The 21,315-nt window shown below is 30.5% G+C and overlaps 1 protein-coding gene across 4 annotated transcripts in view; it reads right to left on the bottom strand.

Moving 5' to 3' along the window:
• LOC119611154 overlaps window positions 1-20,737 on the bottom strand; it is a 64,020-nt gene extending 43,283 nt beyond the window's left edge. Inside the window, exons 1-2 of one of the 4 annotated variants that reach the window (XM_037966648.1) lie at window positions 20,505-20,737; window positions 5,180-5,553 (exon numbers count right to left, since the gene is read on the bottom strand). In XM_037966648.1, the coding sequence (XP_037822576.1) occupies window positions 5,180-5,367 (188 nt within the window). In that variant the 5' untranslated portion in view covers window positions 5,368-5,553; window positions 20,505-20,737. Of the gene's footprint in view, window positions 1-5,179; window positions 5,554-19,775; window positions 19,945-20,504 lie in introns of those variants that run through there. The other 3 variants (XM_037966651.1, XM_037966649.1, XM_037966650.1) reach the window with 3 other exon arrangements.
• Window positions 20,738-21,315: the final 578 nt, after the last annotated feature.

The following is a 21,315-nucleotide window of genomic DNA, read 5'->3' as shown; positions in this document are numbered from 1 at the left end:
TAGTCATAGTCTAGTCTAGTCTAGTCATAGTCTAGTCATAGTCTAGTCATAGTCTAGTCATAGTCTAGTCATAGTCTAGCCATAGTCTAGTCATAGTCTAGTCATAGTCTAGTCATAGTCTAGTCATAGTCTAGTCATAGTCTAGTCATAGTCTAGTCTAGTCTAGTCATAGTCTAGTCATAGTCTAGTCATAGTCTAGTCATAGTCTAGTCATAGTCTTGTCACAGTCTAGTCATAGTCTAGTCATAGTCTAGTCATAGTCTAGTCATAGTATAGTCATAGTATAGTCATAGTCTAGTCATAGTCTAGTTATAGTTAGTAATAATCTACTCGTCATTAAATGCTGAAACCCCTTTTAATGTTACAAACACAAAGTTAGAGCCGTTTTAACTATTTATAAAAACTACAGCAGCAGGGTCATACTTCTTGTCATCGCAAAAAAAAACACGACTAAAGAAAGTATACTTTCACTATTACATAAAGTTAAGTGCACTTATGTATGTATGCGGAATCCCCCTTCATGTAGTTGATAATTTATTTCACCATGACAAGTAGAAAATAAATAGAAGAGTATAGTGTGTTTTACTAATTTTTAAATAAACCCTACTTAAGAGTAATGCAACGTTCACACTAACCATATTTTCTGCTAATTTGTGGTAAGAGTTGCCAATTACAGTTTATGTGATAGTAAGCTTTACCATAAACTTTTTCTAAATCAATGAAATACTTGTTCAAATTATTGATTATAGTAGTGGTTGCATTTACATATATTATCCAAATATTTGTTTAATGTGAACATACCTTAGTATTGTAGCAAATATTTACCCTAATAAATAAGCTGTAAGTACAAGTATGTATGTACATTGTACATATTAAAGTTGACACAACTAACAGAATAACATAGAAATAGACGCAAGTGGGTAGCGAAAGTGCATAAAATGATAGAATAGTTTAATGTGATAAATTTCCCTAACAAGTTTGGTTAGTTTATTTTCTTTTAAGATTAGTATGTAAATATCCAAGTGTATACTATAAGTAGATTAATACATTAATATTTACCCCAGTTTTTTCCTTATGCATAAATATTTAATACTCAACTATTTAACATTAGCCTTTAAATGAATACATTAAAGTTTACACCCATGCAAATGTAAAATGTGTCAAGAATGAATAAACCAGTAGTTCGCGGATGCAAAAGCGAAGTAAACAGCAATTTACTATGTAATTGATTACTATTGATAGGTTATAGAAGTTCTTTTTAAACTGCAATACTTTTCATTAAAGTACGATGACTGAGTTAAATAACCCAATAGCTCTTTGTTTTTGTTTGATATAATCACTGCAGTATAAGAGAGTTATATTTGACACCTTGCCAAACTGTTGGGATATACATATGTTTCTATATAAAATGTGTATAAAAGAGTGGAAGTGTATTGACATCTTCTAAACAAATTTATCAATTTTATAGAAAAATCAATATTAGAAAATAGACATTTGTTTTGAAGGTTTTCTCTTGAAAAGTTGTAAGTATTATAAAGGGGTCTTGAATAAATTATTAAAGTAAAATTTTTAGCACAAGGCATGTGTAAACGAACTAAATAATATAATTTTTTCACTTTTCGAAACTCAATATGTTTTATTTGAAACGAAACGAATTTATACCAAATTTTATGTTTTCACAATGAGTAGATTTTTAATAGACTTTGAATAGACTATGACTAGACTATGACTAGACTATGACTAGACTATGACTAGACTATGACTATGACTAGACTATGACTAGACTATGACTAGACTATGACTATACTATCTAGACTATGACTAGACTATGACTAGACTATGACTAGACTATGACTAGACTATGACTAGACTATGACTAGACTATGACTAGACTATGACTAGACTATGACTAGACTATGACTAGACTATGACTAGACTATGACTAGACTATGACTAGACTATGACTAACTATGACTAGACTATGACTAGACTATGACTAGACTATGACTAGACTATGACTAGACTATGACTAGACTATGACTAGACTATGACTAGACTATGACTAGACTATGACTAGACTATGACTAGATACTAGACTATGACTAGACTATGACGACTATGACTAGACTATGACTAGACTATGACTAGACTATGACTAGACTAGACTAGACTATGACTAGACTATGACTAGACTATGACTAGACTATGACTAGACTATGACTAGACTATGACTAGACTATGACTAGACTATGACTAGACTATGACTAGACTATGACTAGACTATGACTAACTATGACTAGACTATGACTAGACTATGACTAGACTATGACTAGACTGACTAGACTATGACTAGACTATGACTAGACTATGACTAGACTATGACTAGACTATGACTAGACTATGACTAGACTATGACTAGACTATGACTAGACTATGACTATGACTAGACTATGACTAGACTATGACTAGACTATGACTAGACTATGACTAGACTATGACTATGACTAGACTATGACTAGACTATGACTAGACTATGACTAGACTATGACTAGACTATGACTAGACTATGACTAGACTATGACTACTATGACTAGATGACTAGACTATGACTAGACTATGACTACACTATGACTAGACTATGACTAGACTATGACTAGACTATGACTAGACTATGACCGACTATGACTAGACTATGACTAGACTAGACTAGACTATGACTAGACTATGACTAGACTATGACTACTATGACTAGACTATGACTAGACTATGACTAGACTATGACTAGACTATGACTAGACTATGACTAGACTATGACTAGACTATGACTAGACTATGACTAGACTATGACTAGACTATGACTAGACTATGACTAGACTATGACTAGACTATGACTAGACTATGACTAGACTATGACTAGACTATGACTAGACTATGACTAGACTATGACTAGACTATGACTAGACTATGACTAGACTATGACTAGACTATGACCAGACTATGACTAGACTATGACTAGACTATGACTAGATTATGACTAGACTATGACCAGACTATGACTAGACTATGACTAGACTATGACTAGACTATGACGACTATGACTAGACTATGACTAGACTATGACTAGACTATGACTAGACTATGACTAGACTATGACTAGACTATGACTAGACTATGACTAGACTATGACTAGACTATGACTAGACTATGACTAGACTATGACTAGACTATGACTAGACTATGACTAGACTATGACTAGACTATGACTAGACTATGACTAGACTATGACTAGACTATGACTAGACAATGACTAGACTATGACTAGACTATGACTAAGCTATGACTAGACTATGACTAGACTTGCTTAGACTATGACTAGACAATGACTGAATATGACTAGACATGACGAACTATGACTAACTAGACTAGAGCTACTGACCCTCTATGACAAGACTATGACTAAACTAATGACTAAACTATGACTAAACTATGACTATCCTATGACGAACTATGACTAATTAACACAGGTAAGATACATATAGCTTTAATCCAGGAACCTTGGACGTATCGTACAAGGTTTCTGGATAAAATCACGTAAATTTCCAAACTTTCTACGCTGATACAGGGTCACGACCGAGAACATGCATCTATGTCACAAGAACTTATGTTTTCTCCTCTCAACAGCATTATCCACATCGGATGCAACGATGCTGAGCAAGGTCGTGGCAACATTACACTGCATCTGTTTACCCCTCCTTTCGATTTCTCCGATTAGACAGAATAAGACTAGACTATAGACTAGACTATAGACTAGACAATAGACTAGACTATAGACTAGACTATAGACTAGACTATTGACTAGACTATAGACTATTGACTAGACTATAGACTAGACTATAGACTAGACTATAGACTAGACTATAGACTAGACTATAGACTAGACTATAGACTAGACTATAGACTAGACTATAGACTAGACTATAGACTAGACTATAGACTAGACTATAGACTAGACTATAGACTAGACTATAGACTAGACTATAGACTAGACTATAGACTAGACTATAGACTAGACTATAGACTAGACTATAGACTAGACTATAGACTAGACTAGACTATAGACTAGACTATAGACTAGACTATAGACTAGACTATAGACTAGACTATAGACTAGACTATAGACTAGTCTATAGACTAGACTATAGACTAGACTATAGACTAGACTATAGACTAGACTATAGACTAGACTATAGACTAGACTATAGACTAGACTATAGACTAGACTATAGACTAGACTATAGACTAGACTATAGACTAGACTATAGACTAGACTATAGACTATAGACTAGACTAGACTAGACTATAGACTAGACTATAGACTAGACTATAGACTAGACTATAGACTAGACTATAGACTAGACTATAGACTAGACTATAGACTAGACTATAGACTAGACTATAGACTATTCGAAAGCTGACATTCTGAGTTATTATTTTTAGAAGAAGAGCTAAAAGTTCAGGCTTAAAAATTAAAGTTATAATAAAGTTTTTTGTTTTATTTACAAATTTAATATAAGATTTAAAATGTCACATAGTTAAACATTCAACCCACTGTAAAATATTCAATATTTTAAGAACATTTCTTTGAAGCAATTATTATATGTTTACAAAATTTGTTTTATATATAAAGCCCTTAGGGCTTTAATTTTATTTACAAATATCCGTAGTTTTTGTGCGGATTTTCTGCAAACATTGGAAAATCAAATATTCAATATATATTTTGATTACAGTTTGATTGTTTTTTATTTACAGAAAATATAAAAATTCAATATCCAAATATAGAAAAATTATAGCTTAAATCCAGCCAAAATACGTCGAAGATATTGTTCAGGTGGATTTACGTTTAAATTAAACAAGCAAACTTGTGTTGATATAAATAGACACTTAGACTTGTTGTGTAATGATGGTGAAAGGTTGACTGTACTTAACTAACATATTTATCAAACATAAGATGAAGATGCTTAACCTTTACTAAGCTTAAGATTGGCATTTTGTTGTTTGCTTGAAATAATAAAGTTAGTTAGTTGATGTCAACCTTTCACCATGGAATTATTATGTCTGTATTTACACATGCTGCTAAAAATATCTTTTTATTTTCTATCTAAAAATTTCTTCAACTCACCTGTCATGCTGTGGATGTGTATGCTGTTGTTCATTTTTTGCTGCCTGTTCTTTTGCTGTTTTCTCCAAATGATGAACATCTTCATCTTGTATTTCTTTGTCTTTGTCCTTTTCTCTTACCATTTCACACTCTTTCGAATTCTTGTTATCCTTGTCCTTGTCGACAATTTTATCCTTATTTTCGGTCATAATTAAAGTTTAAATTTTTCAATTCGTTTTTTTTTCTTGAAGGATTATGTTGTTATTGTCCTTTTTTTGGGTTATAGGTATTAATAAAAAGTAATTAATTTGTTAAAAGTTTTTTTTAAGGACTTTAGTATAAAAAACCATCCCTTTTTTGGTGAATTAATGTTATCAATGGGTTTTATCGCTTTGCTTTTTGGTCAAATTAAAGAAGATTTGAATTTTGATTAAAAAGTTATTGAGAAAAGTGATTAAATTATTGAGTTTATTATATAAAGTGATTATGGTGATTATTTTGTTTCTTTGTGCCCTTTTTTCATTGGAATGAAATACTATCCCAGAATTTAAACCACCTCGACTGTAGGTACCGTTTTGGAGTTTTAAAAGAAAACAAAAAACACTAGGGTAATCTTTGTCTACTATGAAACGGTTCGGAAATAGATTATGTACACATCATTCAGAATTCCCATTCTGGCACGAAGGTTGTCTCGTCTTGCTTTTAGAGGAGATTTAAGCTCAAAGCCTAAGTCCATTCTGAAGAAATTATTAGACCTGCAATTGACACCCATATTAATTGTATTTCTACTATCAAACTGAATGACACAAAGATTTCCTAACTACTTCCTAATTAGATTACAAACGAGAGAGGACTGGACTAGAAACCCTATCCTTCGGAACTACACGATCTCAGCCTACGCTGAAAGTTTAAAACCGGTTACACATACTGGATCGGTAATTTTATCTGATGAACATGGACGCTCATTTCAGACTCTTCATATCTATGAATACAATCTTCTAGTTATTTAAACATAGAACAGTCATAACCAGAAAGAGAGCGCGAGCTATGACCTTACACAAAACATATTTTTGTCGAATTTTATCAAGATATATCTTTTTTTGATAATGAAATATGTGCGCTTAAGTGATTTTTTTGAAGTGGACCTCATATATAGCAGCTATTACCATATATGGACCAATCCGGAAAATTTTGGAAGAGTGATTCATATAAAGATAAAACATATTTGTGCCGAATTTTATCTAGATAACTTTATTTAACAATTAAATATGTGCCTTTAAGTGATTTTCGGAAGTGGGACTTATATGGGAGCTATGACCAATAATGGACCAATCCGGGAAAAAAGTGGTAAAATGATTTATATGCACACAAAATATATTCAAGTCGAATTTTATCCTTATATTTTTAGAATTTAATGAAATATATGCGTTTAAGTGATTTTCGGAAGTGGGCTTTATATGGGAGCTATGACCAATATTGGACCGATCCGTAAAAAATTTTGTGGAATGATTATAATTTTATCACGATAGCTTTAGTTGACAATGAAATATGTGTTTTTAAGTTATTTTCGGAAGTGGGCCTTATATGGGAGCTATGACGAATAATGGACCGATCCGTAAAAAATTTCGTAGAGTTATTCATATTTAGACTAAACATATTTGTGTCGAATTTTTCAAGATAGCTTTATTTGACAATGAAATATGAGCATTTAAATTATTTTCGGAAGTGGGCCTTATATGGGAGCTATGACCAATAATGGATCGATCCGTAAAAAATTTGGTAGATTGATTTGTATGTACACAAAACTTATTTAACTCGAATTTTATCACAATAGCTATATTCATCAATGAAATATGTACGTTTAGGTGATTTTCGGAAGTGGACCTTATATGGGAGCTATGACCAATTGTGGACCGACTGAGACCTACGTTGACTGTATTATTTCTGTTCATATTATATTTGCACGTACAAAATTTTGTGTTGATACCGATATATTTGAGGGAGTTATTAAACTAAAAAACTAATTTCCGGGAATATATACCTTTGTATGGGGGCTATGGGAAATATTCGATCGATTGTAAAGATCTTGAACATAATTGATCACAGGCATAAAAAAATAGTGTGTGACAAAATTCTATATCTTTGGTAGTTTCTGAGAAAACTTCAAAAGAATGTTGAAAAAAACGTAATTTTTTTCGAGGTAATCTGAAATTTTTACTCATAACTTTTTGCGTTGTGAACCGATTTTGCTGATTTTTCAATACCAAACTGCTTAGGATAATAATAAATATTTTGGATGAATTTGGTTGATTTCCTTTGCTTAGTTTTAATGTGAGCGTGTTTTACACAGACAGACAGACGGACATAGCTAAATCGACTCAGAATTTGATAAGGACCCAGAATATATATACTTTGTTGGGTCCTAGATGAATATTTCTTGGTATTACACACGGAACGACAAACTTATATATACCCTCTATCACCACTGATGTTGGTGGAGAGTATAAAAAAACTGCCATAAAACGAAAATTTTCTCAAGAAAACTGTCTTAATATTTTGTATAGAACAGTGATTAGAAGGAACTTTTTATAAAAAAATACTGCCGTCAAAAGTCACTTTTCTCTAGACAACTGTCTTAATATTATCTAGAGAAAACTCTTTAAGAAAGACTGCTTGAAATATGCATGATTTTTATAAGAGAATATTGTCTTAGAAAGACTTTTCCATAAAAAACTGCTTTAACTGACAATTTATACATAAAACTGCCATTAAAATTACTTTTCTGTAAGAATGCATCTTAAAAGGAACTTTATGCATTAAAACAATTGCATTAGCAAGACATTAATCCAGAATAAAACTGTCTAGAAAAGACTCTTTTATAAAAAAAACTGCTGTAAAAAAGCACTTTGTTCTTTTCACTCTGCTTTTCTATAAAAAACTATCTCAAAGAAGACACTTCTTATGTTAGCTATGTTTTATAAACATCTTTCTATAAAAAACTGCTTCAGTAAACACCTGTTAAGGGAACTTTTCTATAAAAAAACTGCTTTAACTGCTTTTAATATAAATTAATCTAAAAAAAAACTGTCTAGGAAAAAAATTTGCATTACAAACTGCTCTTTGCTATAGAAAACTGTCTCAAAGAAGTCAATTCTTATGTTAGATATGTTTTATAAAGATCATTCAATAAAGAACTGCTGTAAAAAGCAGCAGCCTCAATCAAGCTATGTGGAGAAGACTGTTTGTGAGAGACTTTTCTATAAAAAAAGTGCTTGAAATAAACAGTTTGTTTTGAAAGAAGGCTCAGAAATACATTCATATGAAGGATTTTGTGTTAGAAACTGCTTTAATAAACACTTTTATATAGAAAACTGCCTTTAAAGACGTTTTCTTGTAAGGGACTATCTTGAAAAAACCTTTTCATTAAAAGCTGTCTTTTTGTTCTCCAAAAACTGCCTTAAAAATTCTATCTGAAAACCTTTTTTTTTTAAACTATAAAGAACATTCCATATAAAACTGTCAAAAAACTGCACTTTGATGTGGAAAACTGTCTTCAAAATACATTTTTGTATACAAAACTTCCTTAAAAATACACTTAACTAGAAAAACTGCCTTAGAAAGGACGTTTTTTTAAAAAACTGTCTTACAAATTCACATATCTATAGATGACTGACTTTCAAAGAACTTTTTATAGGGAAAACTGCCTTAAAATACACCCTTGTAGGGAAAACTGCCTTAAAAATACACTTATGTATGGAAAACTGTCTTAAAACTAAACTTAATCGGAGAAAACTGTCTTAGGAAGGTATTTACATAAAAAACTACCTTAAAAGTACACATTTGTATGGAAAACTGTCTAAAATATCCATTTATGTATGGAAAACTGACTTAACAATACAGTTATGTTAGGTTAGGTTAAAAGGAGGATGAATAGTACATCAAATCCGAAGAAATACATGAAAACAAAAAACAATTGATCACTGATTAATTCTATCACCTGATATCGCCCTAATTGCCTTCTGGCTGTCGGTAAATATATTAAGGCCTGTGGGCGCCATTCTAATCCAATTTACACATTCCGTTATTGTTTGGACTTCTGCCTGGAAGCTTGTGTTATGATTAGGTAAACGGTGGTATATTTCTGTTTCTAGGTTTTCAATATAGAACCCCAGGACCACTTTATCCATCCCCCAATTTAGAGCCATCCGTGTAACAACGGATTCCTACTGGTATTTGCTCTAGTTTTCCGCTTGACCAAGACATTCTATCTGTGATCAGCGTTTCAAAGTTTCCGACATATGCTGTATATAACCTTCCAATGTGTCCAGTATACATTGATGACGTGTCCTATAACCGCTTTTGGTCAGTTCGCTTCAGTTAAAACTACCCGCAAAGTACACTTTTCTATAAAAAAATTGTTGACTTAAGAAGACGCTTCTATAAACAGTTAAAATCTGAAGTTTTTAACACATTTAAATACCCTTCAGCGCTATAATAGAAGCGGTAAGTATTATTCGCTTGTGCTGGCTATTTTAACACTCAATACCCTATAACTACCTAGAAGTATGCTAAGCGGTTTCAAATCTCTTTCTGAGGCGAGTTAGTTATGCCTTTCTGTCTGTCTGGCTGGCTATATATCTACCTGTCTGTCTGTATATATGTGTATCCGTCTGTATATATGTATATATGTACATATGTATATATGTATATATGTATATATGTATATATGTATATATGTATATATGTATATATGTATATATGTATATATGTATATATGTATATATGTATATATGTATATATGTATATATGTATATATGTATATATGTATATATGTATGTATGTCTGTCTGTCTGTCTGCATATCTGTCCATCTATCTGTACGTCCCTCTGTATATCTGTCTATCTATCTGTCCCTCCGTCCATCCATCCATCAGTCCTCCCATCCGTCCGTCTGTGTTTCTATGCAGTCCTTTTGCTTTTGATTTTCAAGATAATTTCGTAAAATTTACGAAATTTTTCATTCTTGGCCCAAGCACAATTAATCCATCAACCTGTTCTACATAGTAGTATACTAATCCTCACATCCTTCTATCAGTCCGTCCGTCTGTGTATCCATGTAAATCTTTTGTTCAAGATACAGGTCGCAGTTTCCAAGATAATTTAGTAAAATATATCTTTCTATATATGAAGTATATCAACTGGTCCGTCCATCCATAAGTACGTCCTGGAAACATACCAATCGGTCCGTCCTTCCATCAGTCCGTCCGTCTGTGTGGCCATGTAAACTTTTTGCTCAAGATACTGGTTGCAATTTTCAAGATAATATAGGAAATAGATCTTTCTTGGTCCAAGGACGAAGCCTCTAGCCCCCAGACAAACCCACTTCAAAAGATGAACATTCATATTCACCATTTCACTTATGAACATTATGTAATATCATGTTTAAATTCGTCATAAAGAACTTCTATATAAACATACTTAAAGATCTACTGCAAAAGAAAATCATTCTATAGTTCATGCTACATGCCCATATAAAACCTTCCTGATACTGATAACTGGTGTAGGGTATCCTATGATCGGTCAAACTCAACTATATTTTCTAACTTTACTTGTTTAAATTGATGGTTGTGTTTTCACTTTTTTATGACAAAAAAGAACTTTTAATGAAACCTGACACAATTAACCTTTTTTTGTTTTTCAGCAGTTTCTGTTCAACATTTTTCTTTCTGCCACCCATTTGTTCACCAACTGTTGTTTTTTTATGTAAGTGTCGTTTGTCTTTAGAAAAAAAATTCCTTTTGTCACGTGAACTTTTTTTAATGACCGTTAATTGTAGGTCCTTAACGGATGACAGCTGCTGGAGAAAAGCAAGAAAAATCATTGCTATACGAGACTCTTCAAATTTCAGTTTTGAAAATTTATTTTCTTTTCTCGTGGAGCTTTTTACGTTGCCAGCAAGTAATTTTAACATTATTAATGGCAATTTCTGGGAAATAAATAAGTTCAACAAGAGGCAATAAATAAAACAAAAAAGTCGAAAAGTTGTTAAATTTTTTTTGAAAAATAAACAAAATTGAAACTAAATTGAGTCTTAATATAACCTTGAGGCTTTTACTAGGTTGTTGAAAAGTGTAGTAGTAAATAAAAGTGAAATTATATTTGGTAAAAGTATCACATTTATTTAAAAGTGTCTCGTTGTATATTCCATTGAAACTCGTTTAAAGGTAGTTAATATCCTTGACATATACATAAGTGCACAATTTATGGTTTATTTAGTCTGTATTTTTTGAATGGTTTTTGTGTTGTTTGTTTAAGAAAAAATTGGTTTTTAACGATAAAATGAAAAGGTGTAGTTGTTGTACACCTCCTTTTTTGAACCAAAAAATAATGTCATAGTCATACTGAGTTTAATATATATTTGCTAAAGATGAAAGATAAAACTGACAAGGGTTTTCAATATTTGTATTTTTATGGTCTTAAGTGTATTAAAACTCAAATCCAAAGTTCATATTCCATTGTCTATGTACTTGACATCAAGTTCTTAGTATTTATTTAAAAAAATACTAAATCCCTTAGCTATACCTACTACCACTTTCCTAAGTACCCCTAAATTTGTTAAGTATCCTTGTTATTTATTTAACTTTTTTATTCATTTGTAATATTATATCGATTGTTTTTGGCTTTGAACTCTTAATAATGTTCAGTTATCGATTTAAATTTTCTTTTTTTTTTTCACTTTCATATTGAAACAACTTTTTTTTTGTTGTAAAAACCAAACAAAAAACGAGAAAGTTAAATATTGAAAAAGTTTGCTTTATTCAGCCGTCACATAACAACAAAAATATTGTTTTAAAATATGTACACACAAGCCAAAATACAAGCCCACATCTGCAAACATATGTACATACACTTGTTAAACCAGATATTTGGCTGTGGTATACACATCGAAAAAAATACACAAATATGTATACCGGGGGCATACAAAGTACATTTTTTTTTCAATACCAAATAAATACAGTCATGACCCTGGCCAATTTAATACTTGCTTGATAGGATTTTATTGTAAAATCAGTTTACACAGAGTTTTTTGTTAATTTTTTAATTTTGATTTTTATACCTAAAAGGCCCACTGTGCTAGAGTTTTATGTTCATAAATAACTGCTTACTTATTAACTCTAAACTTTTGCGTGAAAAAATTCCAAATAAATCCTTTAAAAATCGTGATTTTAGTTAAAATTCCATTTCAGGAATAGGGTGCGTATGATTGATATTAATTAAGCACTAATTTGTGAAAACTTTTAATAACTTTAGAAGTTTTCAAGATAAATGCATAATTTAAAAGCTATTTTAAATATCAAGTATATGAAAGGCAAACAAAACTCCTGGGAACTTTTCTGTGAACAAGTAGATATCCTAGCCAAAACCTATTTCCAACCAGAATCAATGACAGATGGCGAAGCGTTTACATTGGAGGTTATACAGGCGACTAAGAAATTCTCCTAGTATAACAATTACCATAGAGAAACTGATATGGCGGAAGATTATAGTCATAGTATAACTAGCCTAAGGAGATTTGTAATCTTGGGAAGACTATTACCAATCTTTCCTAAAAAACATAACCTTCCCATGGTGTAACATTACATGGGAATAACCTAAGCAAATCTAAGACGCAGATATTACATCCTTAAAGGAAACAAATGAAATAATTTAAAAAGAGTTTAAACGTATTTTGTTACCGTTTTTTGCCATACACGACCACAGTGCGCATTTTATATTAATATACATATGTATGTATACATATGAGGACTCCTTCCACACATACAAAACGTAAATATAAAAGTACATGTACCCAGCAGTTCGGTCGGATAGTCCCGAACTACATATTTAATCATATCACTTAGGTTTACACCTAGCCACCCACTGTCCAGGTGAATAGCCACCCCATAGATTACGAAAAGACAGACAAAAAGCTTAAGTATGTTTTTAAGTGTCTCCTGTCTCACTTACAAGGGGACATTAAAGTGACTATTATCTTCACTCTCGTTTACAAAGAGTACATCCGTGACGAAAGACGAATTAGAGCCAATCGGATGCATTGATTCTTTGTCGACCTGCAGGGTAGTACTCATATTTGCGCGTGTATACATATGTATGCCTGTATATTTTCAAAAAAATTAAAATAAACAATATCCTCATAAATATTAAATAGGGTGGACTTGATTTGAAAACCTATGAACATGTAATAAGCCCAAACAATTTCTAACATTGCAATAGAAACCGCCTTAGGCGATTATTGGGTTCTTTTCTGGAACCATACTATTAAACATGAAACATATTTACTCTTATTTGTTTTAGGTCGTTTTTGATGTTTTTTTTTGTGTCAAAACCTATTGTTTTGGTTTTATTGTTGCTTTCACTTTTTATAGAAAAAATGTTTTTTTTTTGTGGTAAAAATTTTATACTCTCTTGGGCGTTTAAATTATCTTGTTGATGAATATCGATTATATTACCACACATACAGAGAATACGCACAACGCTAAACGAGTAAAAGGATCCTAGCAGTTCGTAGAGACAACTGTTGTAGTTCAGTTCTAGTTTAGTTCTAGTTCAGTTCTAGTTCAGTTCTAGTTCAGTTCCAGTTCAGTTCTAGTTCAGTTCTAGTTCAGTTCTAGTTCAGTTCTAGTTCAGTTCTAATTCAGTTTAAGTTCAGTTTAAGTTCAGTTCTAGTTCAGTTCTAGTTCAGTTCTAGTTCAGTTGTACTTCAGTCCTAGTTCTGGTCAAGTTAATTAATAATCTAGTTCTAGTCTAGTCGTAGTCTAGCTCTAGTCTAGTTCTAGTCTAGTTCAAGTCTAGTTCTAGTCTAGTTCTAGTCAAGTTATAGTCTAGTTCAAGTCTAGTTCTAGTCTAGTCGTAGTCTATTCGTAGTCTAGTCGTAGTCTAGTCGTAGTCTAGTCGTAGTCTAGTCGTAGTCTAGTCGTAGTCTAGTCGTAGTCTAGTCGTAGTCTAGTCGTAGTCTAGTCGTAGTCTAGTCGTAGTCTAGTCGTAGTCTAGTCGTAGTCTAGTCGTAGTCTAGTCGTAGTCTAGTTCTAGTCTAGTTCTAGTCTAGTTAGTCTAGTTCTAGTCTAGTTCTAGTCTAGTTCTAGTCTAGTTCTAGTCTAGTTCTAGTCTAGTTCTAGTCTAGTTCTAGTCTAGTTCTAGTCTAGTTCTAGTCTAGTTCTAGTTCTAGTCTAGTTCTAGTCTAGTTCTAGTCTAGTTCTAGTCTAGTTCTAGTCTAGTCTAGTCTAGTTCTAGTCTAGTTCTAGTCTAGTTCTAGTCTAGTCAGTAGTCTAGTCTAGTCTTAGTTCTAGTCTAGTTCTAGTCGTTCTAGTTTTCTATCTAGTTCTAGTCTAGTTCTAGTCAGTTAGTCTAGTTCTAGTCTAGTTCTAGTCTAGTTCTAGTCTAGTTCTAGTCTAGTTCTAGTCTAGTTCTAGTCTAGTTAGTTAGTAGTTAGTAGTTATTGTTAGTCTTAGTTCTAGTAGTAGTTAGTTAGTTAGAGTTAGTTAGTAGTTAGTTAGTTAGTTAGTTAGTTAGTTAGTTAGTTAGTTAGTTAGTTAGTTAGTAGTTAGTTAGTAGTTAGTAGGTTAGTTTAGTTAGTTGTAGTTAGTTAGTTAGTTAGTTAGTTAGTTAGTTAGTTAGTTAGTTAGTTAGTTAGTTAGTTAGTTAGTTAGTTAGTTAGTTAGTTAGTTAGTTAGTTAGTTAGTTAGTTAGTTAGTTAGTTAGTTAGTTAGTAGTTAGTTAGTTAGTTAGTTAGTTAGTTAGTTAGTTAGTTAGTAGTTAGTTAGTTAGTTAGTTAGTTAGTTAGTTAGTTAGTTAGTTAGTTAGTTAGTTAGTTAGTTAGTTAGTTAGTTAGTTAGTTAGTTAGTTAGTTAGTAGTTAGTTAGTTAGTTAGTTAGTTAGTTAGTTAGTTAGTTAGTTAGTTAGTTAGTTAGTTAGTTAGTTAGTAGTTAGTTAGTTAGTTAGTTAGTTAGTTAGTTAGTTAGTTAGTAGTTAGTTAGTTAGTTAGTTAGTTAGTTAGTTAGTTAGTTAGTTAGTTAGTTAGTATAGTTAGTTAGTTAGTTAGTTAGTAGTTAGTTAGTTAGTTAGTTAGTTAGTTAGTAGTTAGTTAGTTAGTTAGTTAGTTAGTTAGTTAGTTAGTTAGTTAGTAGTTAGTTAGTTAGTTAGTTAGTTAGTTAGTTAGTTAGTTAGTTAGTTAGTTAGTTAGTTAGTTAGTTAGTTAGTTAGTTAGTTAGTAGTTAGTTAGTTAGTTAGTAGTTAGTTAGTTAGTTAGTTAGTTAGTTAGTTAGTTAGTTAGTTAGTTAGTAGTTAGTTAGTAGTTAGTTAGTTAGTTAGTTAGTTAGTTAGTAGTTAGTTAGTTAGTTAGTTAGTTAGTTAGTTAGTTAGTTAGTTAGTTAGTAGTTAGTTAGTTAGTTAGTTAGTTAGTTAGTTAGTTAGTTAGTTAGTTAGTAGTTAGTTAGTTAGTTAGTTAGTTAGTTAGTTAGTTAGTTAGTAGTTAGTTAGTTAGTTAGTTAGTTAGTTAGTTAGTTAGTTAGTTAGTTAGTTAGTTAGTTAGTTAGTTAGTTAGTTAGTTAGTTAGTTAGTTAGTTAGTTAGTTAGTTAGTTAGTTAGTTAGTTAGTTAGTTAGTTAGTTAGTTAGTTAGTTAGTTAGTTAGTTAGTTAGTTAGTTAGTTAGTTAGTTAGTTAGTTAGTTAGTTAGTAGTTAGTTAGTTAGTTAGTTAGTTAGTTAGTTAGTTAGTTAGTAGTTAGTTAGTTAGTTAGTTAGTTAGTTAGTTAGTTAGTTAGTTAGTTAGTTAGTTAGTAGTTAGTTAGTTAGTTAGTTAGTTAGTTAGTTAGTTAGTTAGTTAGTTAGTTAGTTAGTTAGTTAGTTAGTTAGTTAGTTAGTTAGTTAGTAGTTAGTTAGTTAGTTAGTTAGTTAGTTAGTAGTTAGTTAGTTAGTTAGTTAGTTAGTTAGTTAGTTAGTTAGTTAGTTAGTTAGTTAGTTAGTTAGTTAGTTAGTTAGTTAGTTAGTAGTTAGTTAGTTAGTTAGTTAGTTAGTTAGTTAGTTAGTTAGTTAGTTAGTTAGTTAGTTAGTTAGTTAGTTAGTTAGTTAGTTAGTTAGTTAGTTAGTTAGTTAGTAGTTAGTTAGTTAGTTAGTAGTTAGTTAGTTAGTTAGTTAGTTATTGGAATGAGCAAAACATATATAACTTTTAGTGGACAATGCATTTCGTCTTTATTCCTTTAAAGGATCCATTTACTCCTACTAAATTTGCTGGGCTTTGTAGGGTACGGTATTTTTTTAGTCCTTTCTTTTAAACATACATGTTTATATATTTTTTACTAAATAATTTAAAAAACACACATGTGTAAATGTAAAGCATCATTACTTTGGGGTATTTGAACCAGAAAACTTTTTTCTTTGTATTTTTTGTTGTTTATGAATAAAATACATACATATTTCCTATAAACAATACATTTAAAATAATTTGTATATTCTAGTTCAGCTTGTAATTTAAAATAACAAGAAACCCTTAAAAAACAGACTTTCTTTAATTTAAATATTAAACAATTAATTTTACAAAATTCTTAGAAATGTAAAAGACAAATAAAATTGTTCTTATATAAAATTTTTAAAAAATAACAAACAAAAATAATGATCTAAATTTGTTTTTCTACAAAACCAAAATCATTTTCTACTTAGAACTTTTTCAAAAACATCATAAAATTTTGTATTTTATAGATACTTTTCTTATTAAAACATTTATTATTTACAAAAGACAAATTCAACAAACATTTTTGTAACAATTTCATTAAATATTTTATGCAGAATATATATAAATGTCAGACAGAAAACATTAAATAAATTAATATAAGACATCGTAAGAGCAGACTATTAGAAGTTTAGTAAAATTGGGTAATTTTGTTTGTAAAAATATTGTAAAAACTTTTACGACACATTGCCATTAAAAGTAAAGTGTTTATTTACAAAATATTGAATATTTTCAAAAGATTTTTTTATTCAATAAAGAAGTTTTAATTCTGTAGTAGTATACAAATTATGTAATTTTTCTGGATTTTATAGGAAAATAATACATATATTGTAGTCTATTTTATATTTCTAATTTTTAGCCCACTTGACGTATGATTGATATTGAATTGAATTATTTGTTCTATAGAAAATTATTAATAAAATTCCCACGTATGTTTAAAACAATAAATTGAATATGTTTGCCGAACATCTTACGTAAATTTTAAAATATCATTCCCTAACTGTTCTAAATTCAATGTTTAAATATACATACATTATTATACCCCACACCACTATAGGGGGAGGGTATTGTGCGTTTGTCCTGATATTTGTAATCACCTTAAAGTATGCCGATCGACTCAGAATCACTTTCTGAATAGATTAAGACATTTCCGTCCATTTGTCTGTCTCAGCTGGCTGTCCATGTTAACTTTGTGCGCAAGCTACAGGCCACAATTTTGATAAAATTTGGACCGTAGGTGTTTTTCGGCACAAGTACGATGCCTTTTGAAAATAGTTAAAATCAGCCCATTATTTCACCTAGCCCCCATACAACCTCAACTTCCGCTTTGGGGTTTTTAACTCATAACTACGTCAAATATACTAAATTTTATATAGGACTAAATGATAACGCAGATTTTTGTAATGATCGGCCGTCGTTTGACCCATACGTCTAAAAATTTACATATAACATTTCTCCTCCCAATCGTGACGATCGGCACATATTTAACCCTATCACCCATATAAAGCCTCCTTTAGAAATTTTGTTTTTCATCAATAAATTACTTAAATACATCGGAATTATGGTAAAATTCAACATAAAAGTAGCTTTTGAAAAATAAATCATTTCTAAAATATAGTCATGGTGTAGGGTATCAAATGGTCGTCCATGCCTGATTATACTTTCCTACTTGTTGAAATCATATTTAACTTAAAATACCGAGATAATGAAGATCACAAAGGGGAAGATTACGCGATCATCTAATAATTCGAATGTCAACTGTTCAGTGCTCTTCAATTCATAGTTCTGTACTAGTTCTGTTCTAGTTCTGTTCTAGTTCTGTTCTAGTTCTAGTTCTGTTCTAGTTCTGTTCTAGTTCTGTTCTAGTTCTGTTCTAGTTCTGTTCTAGTTCTGTTCTAGTTCTGTTCTAGTTCTGTTCTAGTTCTGTTCTAGTTCTGTTCTAGTTCTGTTCTAGTTCTGTTCTAGTTCTGTTCTAGTTCTGTTCTAGTTCTGTTCTAGTTCTGTTCTAGTTCTGTTCTAGTTCTGTTCTAGTTCTGTTCTAGTTCTGTTCTAGTTCTGTTCTAGTTCTGTTCTAGTTCTGTTCTAGTTCTGTTCTAGTTCTGTTCTAGTTCTGTTCTAGTTCTGTTCTAGTTCTGTTCTAGTTCTGTTCTAGTTCTGTTCTAGTTCTGTTCTAGTTCTGTTCTAGTTCTGTTCTAGTTCTGTTCTAGTTCTGTTCTAGTTCTGTTCTAGTTCTGTTCTAGTTCTGTTCTAGTTCTGTTCTAGTTCTGTTCTAGTTCTGTTCTAGTTCTGTTCTAGTTCTGTTCTAGTTCTGTTCTAGTTCTGTTCTAGTTCTGTTCTAGTTCTGTTCTAGTTCTGTTCTAGTTCTGTTCTAGTTCTGTTCTAGTTCTGTTCTAGTTCTGTTCTAGTTCTGTTCTAGTTCTGTTCTAGTTCTGTTCTAGTTCTGTTCTAGTTCTGTTCTAGTTCTGTTCTAGTTCTGTTCTAGTTCGTCTAGTTTCTAGTTCTGTTCTAGTTCTGTTCAGTTCTGTTCTAGTTCTGTTCTAGTTCTGTTCTAGTTCTGTTCTAGTTCTGTTCTAGTTCTGTTCTAGTTCTGTTCTAGTTCTGTTCTAGTTATGTTCTAGTTCTGTTCTAGTTCTGCTCTAGTTCTGTTCTAGTTCTGTTCTAGTTCTGTTCTAGTTCTGTTATAGTTCTGTTCTAGTTCTGTTCTAGTTCTGTTCTAGTTCTGTTCTAGTTCTGTTCTAGTTCTGTTTTAGTTCTGTTTTAGTTCTGTTCTAGTTCTGTTCTAGTTCTGTTCTAGTTCTGTTCTAGTTCTGTTCTAGTTCTGTTCTAGTTCTGTTCTAGTTCTGTTCTAGTTCTGTTCTAGTTCTGTTCTAGTTCTGTTCTAGTTCTGTTTTAGTTCTGTTATAGTTCTGTTCTAGTTCTGTTCTAGTTCTGTTCTAGTTCTGTTCTAGTTCTGTTCCAGTTCTGTTCTAGTTCTGTTCTAGTTCTGTTCTAGTTCTAGTTCTGTTCCAGTTCTGTTCTAGTTCTGTTCTAGTTCTTTAATTATTTGTTGTGAAATTTCTTTGATTTAAAAATAATTTTATTACGAATATTCAAGTGTGGGTTTATTTGTAAATTTTATACAGGAAGATAATTTTTTGGTTATTGTACTACGAAATTTATTGCGTGGGTCATCTAGAGAAACATTTTTTCCACTTGGTTCCAGAGAATACACCAAAAACAAAGCCATAGAAACTTTAAATCTATTATTAAACAATATAATTTAATCACTTTTTAAATAGATTTTACAGTAGAATTATCAATACTAAATGGGCAAGAAATGTGAAGTATATCAATTACCAATTAAAGATTTTGAATTGAAGTATATGAAACCTTCTTTAAACTATTTTAAGTTTTATCTTAAAAATGTTTACCATATTTTTAATTTTTTTATTAATAAGTTTCAACTTTGCACTTGTTTTCAATCTCATTTGCTTTTCATTATTTTATAAATATTTACAAATATCAATATTTTTCCTAATTATTGTATTATTAAGTTATTTTAAGTAACTGCCACTTATTACGTTATATATGTATTTGTTATTGTGTGTTAAATTTGTGCAATTTGTCCAAGAAATTTTATTTTTTTTATTTTTGGGTAATTTAAGTAAAATATGTTGATATTTTGTATCAATCAAATCAATCAAATGACTACAAACAAGTGACTATATATTTAAATATATTTTTGTCATTTAAAATTTTTCATTTTCTTTTGAAATTTTCACTTTTTCCTTAAATTTTATTCATTTGGTTTTTATAAATTTTATTTAAATATTTTTTACTTTTTTTATATTTTGTTATTAACATTTCAAGCATTTAATAACATTTATTTCATTATTCATATTTTCTTTTTTATATTTTCAAAAATTTTTCATATTAAAAACTTTTTCAAGTAACAACTTTTTTTCATTCCATTATTTTATTACTTTTCTTAAGTATATGCATTTATGTATTTTAATAATAACTTTTATAAATCATTTTTATACCACGCAATAATAACAACAACAAAGAAAGACACACTTAACATACATTATTTATTTCCATTAAGTAGTAGTACTTTTTTTAACTTTTTTTAATAACACATCTTATATACACACATACATAGGTAATAATACTGTTATATTTTTCACATATACCTACATAATATATGTATGTATTTCTTCTATTTATAATTCTTTAAATTTTTTTATAATTCACCGCCATTTTATCCGTTAACTTTTTCTTTTTCCAGAGACTTGTTATGAAACCGTCGGAAGTTAAACTGCTACTAAAGTTTCCTGTGTTCAGACACTTTATATTTATATACCTCAAGACAGCATAAGCAGGAGAGCATTCGTACAGAGTCAACAGTTGTAACTTATTGTTGTTGTAGTTACAACAGTTTCTATTTATCGTACTCAAACATAAATTCACACAAGTAAATTTCTATCGTAGTATTATTAAACAAAACAGTTATTTTTGCTACAGCTGTTTTTGGATAAATTAAGGAAATGCTAAAAGAGAGGGAGAGAGTATTAACCATACATATATTTACACACACAAGTGTAAACAGGAAAATAAACAATTTAACAAAACAGTTATTTTTGCTACAGCTGTTTTCGGATATAATGCGTAAACACAGAGAATAAGAGAAACAAAGTCTCTTAACAACACACACATACTATAGTACTCATGTATATACTCTAAAGATACAGTTATTTTTGTTACGGCTGTTTAAGGATAAAATGTGTGTATTAGAGAGAAAGAGCGTAAGAATTTTGTTCTCTTGTGTAGGTAGAGTTATATTACTATTTCACTGAAGTTTCAACATTGTTAGGTCTATATATTAATGGTTTTGTTA

Source organism: Lucilia sericata, unplaced genomic scaffold (genome assembly GCF_015586225.1).
Source record: "Lucilia sericata isolate MDLA Ls3-8-SP2 unplaced genomic scaffold, ASM1558622v1 Contig001379F_arrow, whole genome shotgun sequence".
Taxonomy (NCBI): domain Eukaryota; kingdom Metazoa; phylum Arthropoda; class Insecta; order Diptera; family Calliphoridae; genus Lucilia; species Lucilia sericata.
Note: the sequence above shows the minus strand (reverse complement) of the source record. Positions and strands in the feature narration are given on the sequence as shown.